Source organism: Botrytis porri (assembly GCF_014898465.1).
Source record: "Botrytis porri strain MUCL 3234 chromosome Unknown BPOR_009, whole genome shotgun sequence".
Taxonomy (NCBI): Eukaryota; Fungi; Ascomycota; class Leotiomycetes; order Helotiales; family Sclerotiniaceae; genus Botrytis; species Botrytis porri.
In genome coordinates, this window is record NW_024066083.1 from 1,815,427 (window position 1) to 1,833,524 (window position 18,098).

General features: G+C 43.4%; 4 protein-coding genes across 4 annotated transcripts; 2 read left to right on the plus strand and 2 right to left on the minus strand.

Annotated features, from left to right (window-relative positions):
• Positions 1–2,678: 2,678 nt before the first annotated feature.
• On the minus strand, positions 2,679–5,519 carry EAF01_007337 (uncharacterized protein; the record flags this gene model as incomplete). The annotated part of the gene is made up of 1 exon (XM_038915592.1): positions 2,679–5,519. One exon carries the CDS (start codon positions 5,517–5,519, stop codon positions 2,679–2,681), a length of 2,841 nt encoding a protein of 946 aa, XP_038769230.1.
• Positions 5,520–6,139: 620 nt separating this feature from the next.
• On the plus strand, positions 6,140–7,424 carry EAF01_007338 (uncharacterized protein; the record flags this gene model as incomplete). Its single annotated transcript, XM_038915593.1, has 2 exons — positions 6,140–6,328; positions 6,453–7,424. The coding sequence occupies 2 exons, from the start codon at positions 6,140–6,142 to the stop codon at positions 7,422–7,424; spliced, it is 1,161 nt and encodes a 386-aa protein (XP_038769231.1).
• Positions 7,425–8,291: 867 nt separating this feature from the next.
• EAF01_007339 (uncharacterized protein) lies at positions 8,292–9,910 on the minus strand (the record flags this gene model as incomplete). The annotated part of the gene is made up of 4 exons (XM_038915594.1): positions 8,292–8,435; positions 8,539–9,285; positions 9,604–9,786; positions 9,845–9,910. The coding sequence occupies 4 exons, from the start codon at positions 9,908–9,910 to the stop codon at positions 8,292–8,294; spliced, it is 1,140 nt and encodes a 379-aa protein (XP_038769232.1).
• Positions 9,911–13,713: 3,803 nt separating this feature from the next.
• On the plus strand, positions 13,714–18,033 carry EAF01_007340 (uncharacterized protein). Its single transcript, XM_038915595.1, has 5 exons — positions 13,714–14,383; positions 14,446–15,199; positions 15,335–15,952; positions 16,049–16,433; positions 16,479–18,033. The coding sequence occupies exons 1-5, from the start codon at positions 14,125–14,127 to the stop codon at positions 17,346–17,348; spliced, it is 2,886 nt and encodes a 961-aa protein (XP_038769233.1). The 5' UTR covers positions 13,714–14,124; the 3' UTR covers positions 17,349–18,033.
• Positions 18,034–18,098: the final 65 nt, after the last annotated feature.

The window sequence follows — 18,098 nt, forward strand, 5'->3', positions numbered from 1 at the left end:
TAGTATTCATGATTATTCGGGTACAGTCCAATCGGTGAATCGATTTCGAAGTTCCGTGGTGGGGTGAGCAGGGCTGAGAAGAACAAATTGGAACTATACAGCTTGAGCACAGACAGCAGCTGTCACGTGGTATCAATCTTGTCTGATAAGCGTCCATGGTCTCGCTAATCTTATTAACGATGCCAATGTCATGACAGTACAACAAACAAAAGGTGAAAGAAACACCTTATTCAGAGTAGTTGCATATAGTTGCATACCGTTGCTGGTTACTTCAGATTCAGTTATTCCCAGTATTTTCTCTGATTATTTCAGATTCATAGGCTCAAATCCGTCTTTGTAGTATGATGAATGGAATAAGGATAAGCTCGTCTAGTCGGTTAGAAAAATCCATCTCTTTTCACATTAAGAAAATTGCTTATGGCTATCAACCGTATAATAGCAAAGATTGTTGTATTACGCTCTATTTCTAAACTCTAGAAATATGGATATTTCGGCCCTCTCCTAGTGGTAGAGATCTAAGTTGAGCATCTCAGCGCGAGCAACAGGTACCTCGGAACTCGTCTAGTAAATCGAGAATTCTTAAATCTTACTACAAAGTATGAAGAGCGCACAACTCCCCTTCTCACCTTCTAATGAATCTTGCTTGCATGAAGGAAGATCACTATCAGCCATATCCTCTTGAGATCAAAATATGAGAACTTTGTCAAAGATAGTCCCACCATAAGATCAAGCGAGTGCAATCTTCACTCACCACCGTAGATCAAGATATCGAGTCATTCTATCTATTCGACAGAATGATTCGATCGCCTATCTTTGTCACTCGACTTCGAGTATAAAAATGGGCAATGTTGAATGACATTTGCATACCCTCGACTTATTACTTCTGACCATACCCGTGAGCTCTGTTGTTAGGTACTTGAGTAACTCTAAAGAATCAGACATCAATCTAAGCCATCTCTACCAAATATCTTACCGGACATTAGTCCACCAAGAGCACAGAAGATGACATATACTCTTGGTCTACGTCAATTGCAAATGCTCCCTTCCCTCCATTTCAACCATTAACATACTCATCGAATTAGATCTGGCGAAGTCGAAATTTGCACCGCAGAATCTTGTATTCTCACTACGCTGAATACTAGCCTTAAAATGTATGATAGGGATTTATATTTGATCACATCATTGGCTTCTATCATCTAGCTCAAAAACACCAAATCTATTTTATCATTCCTAAATCTTCCAAGCAGAGGGAAAGCAAACCCTTTACTCATTACCACAGACCAGACAACTAGTATCTCTCTTGTAGAAATACTATTGAAGTATCTAATACATCCAAACAACGAAGTTCCAGCACGTCAGATCTCCGCCCAAAACTTCTACATCACCTCAAGAACCCAACAATCTTACCTCATTCTCATCTTTCAATTTCAGAAAACGAGAAACATCCATGCCATCAAATATACATATATATCCGAACAACCCTGGGAACAAGCCCCAGCAAGTAAAAGAGCTCTTCAACAATATGACTTTCGTCCCATGCAATCAAGTACCTTACTATATCCAAAAGTCAAGATATATCCACGCCCCTGGTCTCATCCCTCGCAAGACTCGGCACCAATATCTACCTGCTCTTGCCCAGAGAAATTCACGACAGCATGCCGAGAATCTCAATTACCCTGAGACTTTCACCAAACAACTCATTCAATCAATAACCCAATTAATTCAACCCAGCATAAAACCCTTCTACTTCTAACCCCCAACCCCCAAACTTACCATCCATTCATCGTCATCCTCAGCATCCACACCCCAATTCAATCTTCCACCTCCCACAACTTTTCCCAAATCCCCCTCAGTCCCCAACCTCACAAACCAAATCAAACCCAACCCTAACACCCCCCTCAACAAACCACCCCATCAAGGTCCTCCTCTCCCCAAGATTAAAAACCCAGCTCCCTAGACCAAAACACAACACGTCTAATCCCTAAGATAGATAGTACCTCAAGAAACACCACCCAGCCATCCAGCCATCTACCGCAAGTATCTCACCTACTAACCCAAGCCACAGTAAACAGTAAACGAGAAAGTCAGTACCTACCAAGGCGAATTTGAATTTTGTTCACTTGTACAAGTAGCTAACTATTCAATCTCAGACCTGACCAGACGATATCGATATCCATACATGGTTAATAAATGCTCTACCTAGATACTAGTAGAGGAGAGAAAATAGACAAGTATGGCACTAAATGAATAGAGATAGAGATTATGTGCATTAGGATTATCCTCCTCACTATACCTTAGACGTACAGTAATCATTCCTTCCCCCTCTTCCACAAAAGAGTGAACAGAGTATGATTCATACCGACTCATCACTATAACATCTCCCTTCCACCTCTGTCCCACAAACTATCATTCTCAAGTCTCCCACCATCCGCAATTAATCTTCTATCCCCACCACATTTCCTTTCATCTACTCCAAGATCAATCACTACTTCCAATATAATATTTCACACAATCACAGCGAACAATCCAAATTCTTAAAACTTTCAGACATTATTTCAATTTCTTTTGATTATCATAAATCTGATTCTAGACTCAAGTCCCAAACACCCAACGCCATTTCATTCCCTAGTCATTAAACATCATCATGAATTGCCCATTTTTCCCTTATATCAAGTCCCTTATTGATACAAATCCATATCTCCATCACTATCCCCTTCATATCTATAACTCCTATTTCCTCCCCTCCTACCAAATGCTTCATTTGCATCCACTTCGTCTATTTCCATATCATCTTCACTACTGACTTCCTCGCTGCTGCCTTGATGATTGGGTAAAACCTCAATTCTACCATCTTTCATTACAACTCTTGCAACCTCCCCATCCTTGATCGCTCCTCTCAACAATAATACCGCCATTCTATTCAACACCTCCTTCTCAATCAATCTTGCCAGAGGCCTAGCACCATACGCTGGACTATAACCTGCTGAACCAAGATAATCTCTCACCGCAGGAGAACAATCGATGCGAACATCTCTACTATTATTGTGCAGTCTCTTTTGAATTTCTCCAAGTCTGACATCGACAATCGAACGGATTTCATTCTTAGTAAGACGGTTGAAGATAATCGTAGCATTGATACGATTCAAGAATTCCGGCAAGAAATAATCCTTAAGGGCTTGTTCGACCATCATACGAGTAGTAGGATCGATCTTTCCATTAGCAGCATTAGGACGATCGAGGTATTCGGCTCCCAAGTTGGATGTCATGACGACTATACAGTTTCTAGCATCAATAACACGTCCTTGGCCATCGGTGATACGACCGTCATCCATGAGTTGAAGAAGAACTGTAAGAATCTCCTTTGCTGCTTTTTCGATTTCGTCAAAGAGAAGGATAGAGAAGGGTTTACGACGAAGGGCTTCGGTAAGTTGTCCACCAGCATCATGTCCAACATATCCAGGTGGTGCACCAATCATACGACTAAGTGCATGTCGTTCTTGATATTCGGACATATCGAGTCTGATCATAGCCTTTTCATCATCGAAGAGGAAGTCGGCAAGAGCTTTGGTAAGAAGTGTCTTACCAGTACCAGATGGACCACAGAACAGGAAACTTGGGGGCTGGTTTGGATTTGAAAGTCCTGCTCTTTGAAGTCGAATGGCATCTGAGACTGCTTTCACAGCTTCCGATTGACCAACTACTATCTTGCCCAATGCCTTCTCCATGTTCAACAACTTATCCTTCTCAGTAGCCTTAAGTCTTTGAACAGGGATACCAGTCCATCGAGCAACAATCTCGTTAATCTGGTCTGGACCAACAGTATCAGTAATGAGTGATCCACCGGAATCAAGGTTAGAGGAAGAGCTAAGGGCCGCATCAGCAGCCTTTTTCTCCTTCTCCAAAGTCTTGATGAATGCTACTTGTTCTGGAATAGCATAGTATTGGAGATCAGCAGCCTTGCTAGTATCACCCAAACGAGTAGCCTCATCCATCTTAACCTTCAATTGATCAAGCTTGACCTTAGCTTCTTGGATGTCCTTGCCTCTCTTTCTCTCGCTTTCATACTTCTCACGTAGAGGTCTAAGTTCTTCCTCAACGTTGCTAGCGTCTTGCCTAGCCTGAGCCAAGCGAGCTTTCGAAGCTTCATCCTTTTCACGAGACAAAGCATGGATTTCAATCTCGAGTTGTCGATGTCTTCGATCAAGAGAGTCGATGATTTCAGGTTGTGATTCTCGGGCAACTCGGACAGCTGCTGCTGCTTCATCAATAAGGTCGACAGCAGAATCTGGGAGTCGTCTTTGTGTAAGATATCTAGCAGCCAAAGTAGCCGCAGAAACAAGAGCACCATCTGCAATGGTGACTCCGTGATGAACTTCGTATTTCTCCTTTAATCCACGGAGAATGGAGATGGTATCAGGAATAGATGGTTCCTTAACCAAGACTTGTTGGAAACGACGTTCGAATGCTGCATCCTTTTCGATGTACTTTCGGTATTCGTTGAGAGTGGTAGCACCGATACAGTGAAGTTGTCCACGTGCCAGCATAGGTTTGAGCATGTTAGCAGCATCCATTCCACCTTCACCACTGGCGCCAGCACCCATGAGAAGATGCATTTCATCGACGAAAAGAACGATCATCTCCTTGGATTCTTCAATCTCCTTCAAAACACCCTTCATTCTCTCTTCAAATTCTCCTCTGTATTTACTTCCGGCGATAATCGATCCGACATCCAGAGAAAGAAGCTTGCAAGCAGCAAGATTATCTGGCACATCAGCGTTGACAATTCGCTGAGCCAATCCCTCCACAACTGTCGTCTTTCCTACACCAGGTTCACCGATCAGTACTGGGTTGTTCTTCGTACGTCTCGACAGAATCCTAACGACTCGGCGAATTTCTTCTTCTCTGCCAATGACCGGATCAATCTTTCCCTCTCTAGCCATCGCCGTCATATCGATGGTAAACTTCTTTAAATTTTCATTATCCTCCTCTGCATCCGCCGTCTTAGAATCGACTCTCTTCGTTCCCCGAATCTGCGAAACTGCATCTTGCAGAAGCTTAGCATTCGGCATGTTGGCTTCCTTCAAACATGTTTGAACAGCCGTATCTTGAGTAACTGCGATAATCAAATGATCCACCGCAATAAAAGAATCCTTCTGTGTCTTCTGTAATTCCTTCGCCGCCCTCAAAACTTTATTGAAAGCAGGCGAAACAGCTACTTGTTCTGGCGGAGGATCTTGACTGGGAAGACGAACAACAGCGCGCTTAAGTGAACGATCGAGAGCTTGTGGATCTCCATGGGCTCGTTCAACTACTTGTCGGAATAATGATTGAGAAGCATGCCCATGCGAAGCGTTCATAGTCTGCTGTTGGTCTTTCGATAGATCGGGTAAGGGATCCAGGAGGGCGAGTGCGAGATGGAGGGGGAGAAGTTGAGAAGATCCATGCTGTTCTGCGTTGGACATGGCATCTTCTATGGACTTCGTCGCCCGGGTGGTAAAGGACATGTCAGATGTAGACATGATTGCGGTATTGTGTTCAGTTCGTATATGTGTGTTTTCGTTGTTGTATGATTTCAAACGCAAGTAATAAGTTCTGTAGGTATTATTATGCTGCGGGGTTTAGTGCCGAGCTTCAGCGTAAATGAGTATTTCTATGTAAAGCAAATGAATTTATTTCAATGAGTGATTCGAATTGATTATGACTTTATTTCTGGGGATGATGAGGAGAGAAGACTCTCGAGTACAAAGAAAAGACTCATTTATATAGGAAACTTCGAAGATGAGACCCATACGATGACCTATTCCATAGCAAATACTTGATATATCTCGAATTTACTCGCACCATCCTATAAGCTTCTAGGATCAGCTCGTAGCTTCTAGAAACGTCAACATCAAACCACACGTTTTTAGACCCCACACGCCAAAAAAGTTGGCTCGCTTGCATCCGCCTGGTTTCCGCCCGGGCACCAACGAGAAACTTTGTTTGTAGTGGCCTGATTTTGAAGCCCAATATTACATAATTAATCAGGCAATAACTTACCCATGGAGCCAAAGACGCTAGGACAATTTTGGTTTTCAAGCTATCGAAATTATTATTGTCGCCCGCATTTCCAGTCAATCAATTCACATTCTTGATAGTCATGAGTGTCCCATCACTTCGGAATTGCATTGGCAATTCGGTCAGTAAGACAGCGGGTGTTAGATATGCATCAACGAAGTCGGTGACTGCGAGACAACCACCCAATCGTCCGGAACATGGAGAGCAGATATATGTCTATAATCACTTACGGACGAATCAAGTCGTCTACTCACTTACTCGGGGAATGGATGTATGTATTACCTCTCCGTCTTTCAATTACTCTTTACCAACATACTCAATGGCCCATATCCTGCCATACTTGCCCCGCCCCCGCCCCCGCCCCTCCACCCCAACCCTCACTAACCCCTCACCAGAACACAGGTTCCCTCGACCAACTCCCCTACAATGGCAAAAAGACTCGACCTGCCGCCCTCCGCAAAGACCACTGGCACCCTATGGCCCTAATAACCTTCCCACCCGGCTGTTCCTCCTCGGGCCTCAGCGCCTTCCAAAAACTCCGCGAATATCGCAAACGACACGAACACTCCTGGGATCCCTCCTCTCCCCTCTTCAAACGCGAGCCCCAACCAGGCGAATCCGACTACCAAAAATCAAAAATCCATCTCACCTCCAAACTGCGCTCCCGCAAAATAAACGATCAGAAAGCCAACACCGTTGCCGACATGGCAGCTGTTCTCAAAGACATCAGATACGGAAGTGAAAGAATAGGTCTCGAAGGAATTGGAAAAGAAGGCGTCGTAGAAGTCAAATGGAGCGATCTGACAGATGCAAGTTACGCAGGCGAAGGGTCCGATATCTGGGGCGAAGCTGTTCTCCACGATACTCTACCCTGGGATCGCAATAACCGAGACATACTCAAAAGACAAGCACTGAGCACGGAAAAGCAAGCGGAGTGGAAAGCTCAGCGCGCGGCGATTAAAGAAGCCAACGAAGAAAAGAAGAGGAAAAATAGAGAAGAGAACGAACGTATCATGAAAGCGAGAGAAGAGCGATGGGCAAAACACATAGCGCTCATGGAGAAACACCGCGCAATGGGAAAAGGTCCCAAGGTGCTCCCACAACGAATCAGACAACCCCCCGCCGAAAATTGGGCGCAGGAGAGACAGGCACAGTTGGAAAAATTAGCATGGATGGAGAGGACGGGTGGCTCGGCGCAGGAATATGAATTTATGCGCGAGCAAGCCAATGCGACGGATGCGGTTGAGACGCAGGAATTAGAACTTGAATCTGCAGTTGCAGCGGAAGCGGGAGCTCAACCATTGGGTTTGGAAACTGAAGCGAATGTAAAGACGGAGATAGAGACTCCTGCGACTAAAATTCTTTAAGGGGAGAATTTATGTGTTTGGGATGTAGGGATAGGGTAGGGTAGAGGTAGATGTAGATATATATTGTAAAATCACATGGTATCGCACCGCAGTGTATCACATTGCATGGCATTGCATATCATTGCACATCTTCTTGTCCTAATATATGCATACCTATATGTAGCTATCTACTCGAGTATACATATATATATGTATATACAAACCCCAAAATACCAAGTAAATAGATATATATCCCTTAGGTATTCACAATAGAAAAAAGATGACATGACACACTGCGTCTATTTTTTATATATACAATAGTATCATGTACATCCACTCCTTCTCCTTCTCCTTCTCCTCATATTCATGCTCACCTCACCTCACCTCACATCCATCCATCCGTCTATCCGTCTATCCATCCATCCAAGAAAAATAAACCAAAACCAATCGAAGAAATACGAAAGGAAAATGATATGTATATATATATAAAACACAAGCGAAATCCCTCCTTCCTTTCTCCTTTCTGCTTTATTGCTCTCTCGTTGTTTTATATAGATACTTAATCTCATATCCTTACTCCTTTATTAGAGTATATATACACATATACACATATACACATATACACATATACAAAAGCAAAAACACATAAAAAATCTCATAACCACCATCCTACCCCATTTCAGCCCATTCCATCCCTTACCCACCATCTCCCTCCTCATCTATGGCCCATTATTCCATATTCCATATTCCATATTTCCATATTTCCACCCATTTCATTCCATTCCATTCGCCATAATGCTTAATACCCTCCCTCAACCCTCAAAGCTCTCCAACACCAAGAATAGACTCTATCCCCCTCTATCTCTCTCCCAAAAAGACTCCCCAAACCTAAACCTTAACCGCAAAACTTTTCAAATATTCATAATCCTCAATATTCGCATCCACCGTTTCCCTAATGATTTTCGCCGCATCCGCGCCGTATTTCTCGGTCCATTCTTCATTTTCTTGGGTTATGGTTTTGGGTTTCTTTTTCTAGTTTCCATGTGTTAGTTTTTGCGTTTCGATTCCAATCTGATCCGATCCCCCCAAAAAGGGGAAAAAAGAAAGATTAAAAGGTAAAGAGAAAAAAACTTACATGTTCCCTGGCCTTCAAACTCGAAGAATTAATCGCATCGTCATGGAAACCTCTCCATTTCTCAAACGCCTCTCGCGCTTTCTGATGATGTTCCTCGGTATCCCAAATCAACATATTAGCATTATATTCCAAGCCGACCTCTCGACAATAAGCTTTAATTATCCCCTCTGGGTTGTCCAACAGATCATCTGCGTCAATAACCGTAATACTCACTTCCCCATCTTTCAGATTCTCCGCCTCGGACTCGGAGGTTCCTGCGAGGGGGGGACCAACTTGGTTGTTGGAGCGTAGGAAATCGAAGACGCGACGGAGTTCATCGTAGCCGGCTTCTTCGGGCATGAAGTTGTAGAAACCGGTGACTTTATCTAGGGGAGGAATGGTGCAGCGGAAGTAGGAGGGAATGCTAGAGCGGGGATGACGGATGAGGAAGGTGAAGTGGAATTGTTTGAGGATTTCGGCGGGGACGACGGTGGGATTTCCAGGCTCAGCGACGGTATTGTATGGATATGGGGCTTTGGCGGTGGTGCCATTAGTGTGTTCATTGGGGTGGCCATTGGTATGGCCATTTGTGTGGCCGTTAAGTGCATTGGTTTCCCCATTTGACACCCCATTTACTCCATTTGTTTCGCCATTGGTGCCGACACCCTTCTTGACACTTTTACCTCCAAGTGAAGGAGCAATTGATGCTGGGTTTTTCTGAGGTGGTACAAGGTAGTGAATGATATCTTTGATGAATAGTCGTTTTCCCTATTTTGGTGTAAGTTGCTGATTCATCAGGATAAATGTACGTGCTTGTAGGGATTGAAATTCGCGCGCATGAACAGTACATCTTCCATGAGATAGTCTAGAGCGTCAAAGAAAACGTAGATTAATATAAAAATAGGGCCGGAGCTCTTTTGATTTTGGTGTAGAGAATATCCGGGTATCATATAGTAAAAATGGAGTTCGTATTGCCAGACACTTGTCTTATGCCCAAACCAATCTCGAGAGCTCCGGTAAACCTGCAGGACCAACGCTATCTAAAAGAAAGATCGGAATAAGGGTAGAAGCGGATTCAATTCTAACCTCTTTGCCTTCTTTCTCAATTCTCTCGAAAATTGTCTTGTATGTACTATCTGCGAAACCGCTCTCCTTGCGCGCGGCTTCATCATCTTCATATCTCGGGCTCAGTCTCTCGGGACCAAAGTAGAATGCATCTCCAAAGGGTTCGTGAACACAGGCAAGGACATCATCGCGAGTCATAAAGACCTACAGATACATTAGTCAATTGGCAGCAGAGAGAGCTGCAAAGTCAATTGGTACTCACTCTTTCGAATGCGGTAGAGCAAGCTCGGGGGTGGGTAGCACAGAAGATTGGTTTCATGGAAGTCATCTTGCTGGTTATATTTTTATGTCCAATCTATCAATTGAAGTTGTAAATGATAATAATAACAGGAACCACACACTCGACCAACGGATACAAGCAATCTCTATTTCAAGTAGAGCTTTGTGAAGGTGTCAAAGGTCTCCTTTGTTGTTCGTTTCCAGAACAATTCAAGGTGGGTAATTCAGGTACAATCTCAGATTTTACCAATCTTGCAACTCGATTGGATAAAAAAGAATAAATGCTAGATGAAAAGAGGACTGGAAAGAAGATAGATTCTTTTAAGTTTAAGTAGTAGCAGCGATCAAATGAAAGTGTAAAGTTACTACCAAGGTACGTTACCTGCTACCCCATCATACTATACTTATGTGGAGCGTGGGTAGTGAAGGAAGAATCCCCGAGAGCAAATCTGACAGACCAATTGATGAGAATGAAAAAATAAGCATGTGTGTAAGAGATTTACACCTATTGTGGTTTTCTGACAGCCAGACCCGAATAAAAAGAAGCATTGCATTGAATGGATCTTTTCTTGCTTGCTGCATGTACATTGGACATCTCTTCTCTGTCTTTCTCTCTTTCTCTCTTCTCTCTTTCTCTCTTCCCTCTTCCTGACCAAGACGAAAACAAAGAATTATCCATGAACGTCACTGTCTCATGTCATGAAGGTGAAGGTAAGGAAGCCAATGGAGCCAATGGAGCCAATGATATATGAGATTTGTGTGGTTCTGAGGTTTTGCTATTCGTAAAAGCTGATGCAATTGACCAAAGAAGGGTACTAGAGTATAGAGTGCGGTTAAGGTATGACGCACTCAAATGCGGCCCTGCCCCTCCTTCCAACTTTGAAATTTTTCCAATTTCCAATTTTTGGCCCCTCATTCGCCTTTTTCTGCGGGCACTAAAGGACTGGAGAATCTAGAAATGCTGGGCTCTCCAGCTGGGCATGATACTTGCGTTGTGGCTTGTGGCTTGCTTTTTCGTGGGGGGGGATGGATGGCGTTGAATGGCGTTGAAGTTGAACGATGCGGATTGGATGGTTGGGAGAAAAGAAAAAAAATCACAATCTGTTTGTATCTTGGAACTTGATGAATGATGTGAGCACACCTCCCTCCCTGCGACTTATTACTACCTGGCTGGGTACCTAGTCAATGAGTCTTTCATTTATTACGGAGTAGATTGATAAGGATTTGTTTGGAGTTGGGTGAAAAAAAGAGTGAGATGATCATAATAAATGACCCCTTGATGCAAGTCATCTGAAAGCGCCGTGTTATTCTAGCAAGGATATCTGAGTCGAGTCCGCCTTCCAAGAACAAGACAGGACCAGCCGGATGTGATGAACGGCATATGAGAATCAGATATACAGAGAGAATACATCATACAAGCATAAGATAGAATAAAATCAAACCAAATAAAACTAAACGACAACCTATCTCCAGCCTTACCGAGGTGCATCCCTAAGGAGACCCGAGGAGAGAGACAGCTGGAGCTGGAGATACGAGAATGATCTGAAGTAGTACTAATAAGGTGGCTCGGGTGGGAAGGTAGTGATGGATCTCTGAAAAAGAAGAAAAAAGAATGTGATAAATCTCTCCAAATGTAACTGTGAGCATCTCTTGATCCTGAATGGTTACGGGATGGTTACTAGATGGTTACCATTTCCCAAAGTCCTACCTCCCTAGGTATCTGGGATAAAGTAAAGTCATCTGCCAAATGCAAGGGGACAGAATAGGTCGTAAGCTCCACATTCACATAGTAGCCCACACACACCAAAATGGACTTCCTAGTGCCTAGTACAGTAGTATTATAGTAGTGTATCCATGGGTATGTGAATACTAGGCATCGAGGTAAATGGAAGTGGAATATGAAAAATATTTGATGGTTACATTCGAACTTCGTATACAGAGTACCTGAACATTCCAACGAGTGGAGTGTTATTTTATACTCGGATGAAAACATTGAATGACTACCTCCTACCTACCCACCTACCTACCCACCTACCTACCCACCTACCTACCTACCTACCTACCTACCTAGGTACTTGTATGAAATTCTCATTACTTGTTGTGCAAATTACTTAATCACTTTCGCCCATCTATATCGGCCCATCGCGTGTGAACAAGGACAAATCAACCGGAATGAATAATTTGAGTCATTCAAGATGTTTCCCCTCGCTAGCTTCCGCCTTGCCAAGACTGTAGAATTGATATCACGGTCATTTCTCCTCGGACCCCTCATCAAAATAAGATAGTACGGAGAACATCCTTGAACTCACAAGGCTGGAAAAGCTAGGGAGGGAGGTAGAGAGGGTGGTAGGGAGGGAGGGAGATACGGAGGGAGATACGGTGAAAGCCAACACATACAATACAATACAAAATGGCAATATCATAATATAAATACCTCGAATGAATCATCATCGTCTTGCTCTCTCTTTCTCCTCTCCCGTCAATTTAACATGCTACATACTCTGCTCTACTCGCCTCCTCTACTCAAGCCTTGCATTGATCGGTCCCGACCCGACTTTCCGACATTCATAATTCGACTCCTAACAAGTATGCGGTATAGTCCCGGTGATGGTGTGACCCAACTGGGGTTAATTGAGCGAATACGGAATTCATCCCTTCACCATCCTTGCTCATGATTACTTGATGGATAGTGATCCCGCTGGGCGGCGGACCTCTTATCGAATGATTCCAAGTGGCTTGGCGATGATGTTCTGGCGTTTTTCTTAAATCTTTCTATATCGTCCCACTACACTGCACCTTTAAAAGCTTTTCCCACCTTTACATATTGAGAAAGATTGAATGTCGATCATGAACTCTTGCTGCATTGGCTGTGTACTTACTGTAGAGAATAGATTATTTTCTTGAATTATCATCACATCCATCAAGCGAGCAGTCAATCAATCAAGCGAGCAGTCAAGCAGTCAAGCAGTCAATCAATCAAGCAAGCAAGCGATCGATCAATCAATCAATCAATAGGTACTCGTAGGTAGATGAACTTCAATTGGAGAAAAAACGACAACCCAAGAGAGACCCAAAGAGCACAGGGGAAGAAATACCTACCTACAAAGGTAATAAATAACTTTGAATACCTAACTATTTCCATCTTTTCCCCTTCTTTCTTTTTCCATCTTCACTTCTCTACCCAACCTTCACTCACTTCACTCACTTCACTGGTTCCTCCCATCATTTGAAGGGACCCAATTATTTCAATATTTCCAGACCACCAAGACCCAAAAGAGAGAAAGGCTCGGGATACCCAATTAATCCATTGATTCAAGCCAATCCCATCCCATCTTTTTTATTTCCGCACGATCCGCCTTGCCTTGCTTGCTTGCTTGCATATCCATTTGGGTGAAATCCATCCTTGGTTGTATTAGTCGTTATCTCATTACAGTAACGGTTTAACCATGGGACAATGGCAATTACTCGATCCATTATTTTCTGTACGCCCGCATACCTTTTCCTTATATGTATGCAATAATAACAGGAAGAGGAAGAAGGAATTAGAAAGGTACCTTTTTTTTTTCCCCCAATGGTATGGTATTATTCAGCATACTGGGTACTTGATGCAGTTTATGCATGATAGAATTCCATCGAGTCACTACAGAGAAGAAACGACCGACCTCGCACTCTCTCTTGATTACTTTCTTACTTTCAGACCTACATACTACAGACTGCAGACTGCAGACTACAGACCACAGACTACAGACCACAGACTACAGACTACAGACCTACATACATCCATACTACAGACTACAGACTACAGACTACAGACCTGCATACATCCATACTACACACATCCACACATCCATACATCCATCCATCCATCCATCCATCCATCCATCCATACATACATCCATACGTTGTCATCCCTCCCAAGACCTCAATAGCTGCATCTTTTGCGCTGCCAAGCGGAATATTTCTTGTCAATTGCTACTACCTTGCCTTGCCCTTTTCCTATTGACTCTTCTTGTTCAGCCCAGGTTTTCCCTTATATCCGAGGGCGTCAACGTCAAGACTACTCGAGAAGAATAAGAGGGGTCAATTGCCCGAGCACTATCTTCCTTACCAATACCTCATTCGGCCCAGTCCGATTTGTGATTCCATTAATCGTAGCAGAATAATAGAAAAAGTTACAATTGATTCATCTTTTCCTTCCTCACTTTGAGAGATACCGACTCAAAGAAGTCTTTTTCAATTTTCTTACTTATAATTTTTTCAAAGATGTCAGGCACATCGACCGACAAACAGCCGCAATCGCAACCAGTTCAAGCTCAACCAAGTCAAGAAACTCCTCTCAGTCCGAATCAATCATCTCCCGACCTGGAGCCCGCAGAGGATTGGCCTGCGCCTTCATCGCAACCACGTCCTGCGCCCTTGCAAAAGAGGAGACGAGTTACAAGGGCGTGTGATGAATGTAGGAGGAAGAAAATAAAGTGTGATGGAAAGCAACCTTGTACTCATTGCACTGTATATAGTTATGGTATGATACTGTTTGTGATTTACGTATTTTGACATTTATCGTTGACCAATGTGCCATGACAGATTGTACATATGATCAGCCCTCAAATAGAAGAAGGAACCCCGCGCCGCAGTATGTCGAATCGTTGGAGCTTCGTCTACAACGAGCAGAAAGCATCATAAAAGCTTATCTTCCAAACATAAATCTGAACGATCCAAACATAGATGCTGCATCATTACTACACCGACAGGTTGCGCCGACGACCCCTTCGACTACGAGCTCCATGCCAAGTGCGACCCCACAACAGCCACAGCTATCAGAAGAAGATGCGCAGTTGCGATCAATGATAGAATCTACAGGGCAACTCGATCTTGATGAACGTGGAAACTGGGACTTTCATGGTGGTTCCTCGGGAACTGTTTTCATTAGACGTCTGCGTGAACAATTTGGTAGTTTACTCGGATCTCCCAACTTGCTTCCCAAGCCACCACGTGCGCAAATGCCGCCCACTTTCGATTCTCCAAGATCATCGACTGATTCCCCTTATGATTCTGGTCTTCCCAACACAATGGATCTACCTCCGCGAGAAGTAGCCATGTCTTTATGTGAAGATTCATTACATTGCGCTTGTTGTCTCTTACGTTTCGTTCATGAACCCAGTTTTTATGAAATGTTTAATAGGGTATACGATCTACCACCTGACAGTTTTGGTGATGAAGAGCATAAATTTCTGCCGTTACTATACATGGCTTTAGCTTTGGGTTGCATGTTCTCGTCACGGCCCTCCAGTTCCACGGACCCGGATGGAAAGAAGTATAAGAGTAGTATGGATCAAGGGTGAGTGCAGTCTTTAGCGATGATTTGCATATATGTAGCTCCGTAGCTTCGTCTTACCTGAACTTCGCGGATGGTACAAGCTTGGATCATGTGCTACTTCGTCTCCAATTCGTTGCACGGCTAACATCTCATTAGATTTAAATATTACAAAGCCGCTCGGCAAATGATGGATCTCACTGATTGTCGCGACATGACGTCTTTGCAAACAATCATATTCATGATCCTGTTCTTACAAGCAACATCAAACTTGAGCATATGTTATTCTTACATAGGTCTTGCCCTAAGATCTGCGTTGCGCATAGGCTTACACCGTAGCCTCAGTGGCAATTTCAATCCTATTGAGCGGGAAACTAGAAAGCGAGTATTCTGGATAATTCGAAAGCTTGATACCTATGTTTCTGCTATTCTAGGATTTCCTATCATGTTAAGTAGCGACGACATAGACCAAGATATGCCACTTGAGGTAGACGATGAGTATATAACTAAGGAAGCCATACTCCCTATGCCTCCTGGCAAGATGTCATTGTTTGTAGCTTCAAATGCTCATACTCGACTCATGGGTATTACAACAAAGGTTGTCAAACACATCTATCCAATCAAAGGCTTGGAGCAATCTATCACGGGCAACAGCAAGGCGTCATATACCATTAGTCACTCAAAAATCCGAGAGATTGAAAAGGATCTAGCAGATTGGCTGGACATGTTACCCATGGGACTACGTCCTGGAGGTGACGGTCCACCCGAATTGATACGGTGAGTCAAGCATACAATACTTTGATAGAGGATTCGAGATTTACTACAATGGTCTAGATCTTGAGTGATCATGAATATTTACTAATGGCAATATAGTATACAACAACTATTACGGCTAGCATACGCCCACGTTCAAATGATGCTATATCGACCCTTTCTTCACTATGTCTCGGGAAAAAGTTGTGCCGGGAAAACCATTGATGAGCGATCATATGCATGTGCAGCTGCCTGTGTCAGTGTAGCCCGCAATATCATTCATATTACCGCAGAGATGAAGAAGAAAGGTCTATTGGTAGGGGCATATTGGTTTACCATGTATACAACCTTCTTTTCTGTCATATCCTTGGTATACTACGTTCTTGAGAATCCCGATAAGAATGGAGCCGCAGAGATTTTGGCAGACGCAAATGATGGAAAGGATGCTCTAATTGGTCTAGCTCAAAGAAGCATGGCCGCTGATAGGTGTTCTGAAACTCTCAAGGTTGGTGCCCCGTTCCACAATTTAATATTTATCTAACCCAGATAGCCACTGTTTGAACAACTACCAGAGAAGTTAAAAAATCGTTCCGTTTCGGTTCCATCGAAGAAGAAAAGATTAGCACCGCCATCTACTCAACCGGCGCACCACAGTAGTCCCGAGATTCCAAGACCAAATTCGAGTCACTTTACTCCAATACCTCGCGCGACGACATTCCCTCAAACCCCCACCCCTCTTCAAACCAACGGTCTTCCAATGCAAAATTTGAACAACCGCTTCCACATGAACACAGCATCCAATCCAAATCTTCGACAAGGGTTTCAAGATCTCGTATCACCAAGTGATTTGTCCACGGCTGGCACTCCTGAAAGCACAGCTTCGACTAGTCACAGCATTTCACAATATGGTGTACAAAATCAATTCAATGCTAATAACAGTATCCCATATCTCACAGGGTTGATGTTTCCATCTACAGATCCTTTTGCGTATCCGAATCAACCAATGATGGAATTCGATGCACAAATTATGAAGCAGGAGAATGATATGGATAATACAAGGGCGCAGCAAATGTATATGGGTGGTGGAGCAGGGACTGGAAATGGAATGTTTGATGATTTGGAGGGACAACTTTTCGGTCCGTTACCCCCTTATATGATGCAGGCCCAGCATGATTTCGATATGTCTGGGGCGGGACCGGGAGGTGGAAACGGCGGAGTTGGCGGCGGGGGCATGGGTGGGATGATGCACGGGACAACCGCGAATACGAACACAAGTGGAACCGGAAGTACAGGGTTCAATCCTCAGAATTTGGTGTATAACACTGGGATGAATTTGGACGGAATTTTCGATAATGTTGGGAGTGACACGCGAGGAACAGGGAGTGAGTGGGGTGGAATGGGAGGTCAAGGGTTTAGGTGAGAGAGGAGCTTAGATGGAACTCATCGAATGAGGACATTGTTACATTCTACCAAGTTGATGGAAATCAACAGACTGCTTCATCTTCAGCGAAGAGGTTCAGTATTGTACGGCACGGATCGGCATGGACGAGTTAACGGGGAATGGGACTATTTGGAGGCCAATTTTTCTTTGAAAGAAAAGGATAGGAAAGAGCAAGTGATCTTGATGCGATTCAAGATTACTTACTTCCTCCATCACATGGTCGAAATGTATCAAGGGGTATATGTATGGTTTCAAAAATCCGAATTGGTAATGTGTAAATGATGCATTGTATTATACCTCGGGCGTCTGATTTTGATGGTAGTGGGAGATAGGGTAGGATAGGGGGAGGGGTAAACATACAGGATTGGATGACATGGAATGGCATGGAATAAGATAGGATCAGCGTTATGGTTCTGGTTCTGGTTATGGACATGTTTTACGGATAGAGATTTAGGTGTTGTACAGAGGATATGGAGTTTGATTTTGTGATTGATTTTGAGTTTGAGTTTTAGGTGGGAATGAAATGGATTGGATTGGATTGGATGGTTTAGAATTGTATGGAATTTGTATGGAATTTGTATGACATTAAAATGAAGTGAATGGAAGTTTTTATTCAGATGATGTCTCTTTGTTCTCTTCTCTGTTATCTTTTTTTCGTTTCTCTTCCCTCTTCTCTTATTCTTCTCTTTTTCTTCTCATCCTCAAAACCCGAATTAAGATCTGAACTCA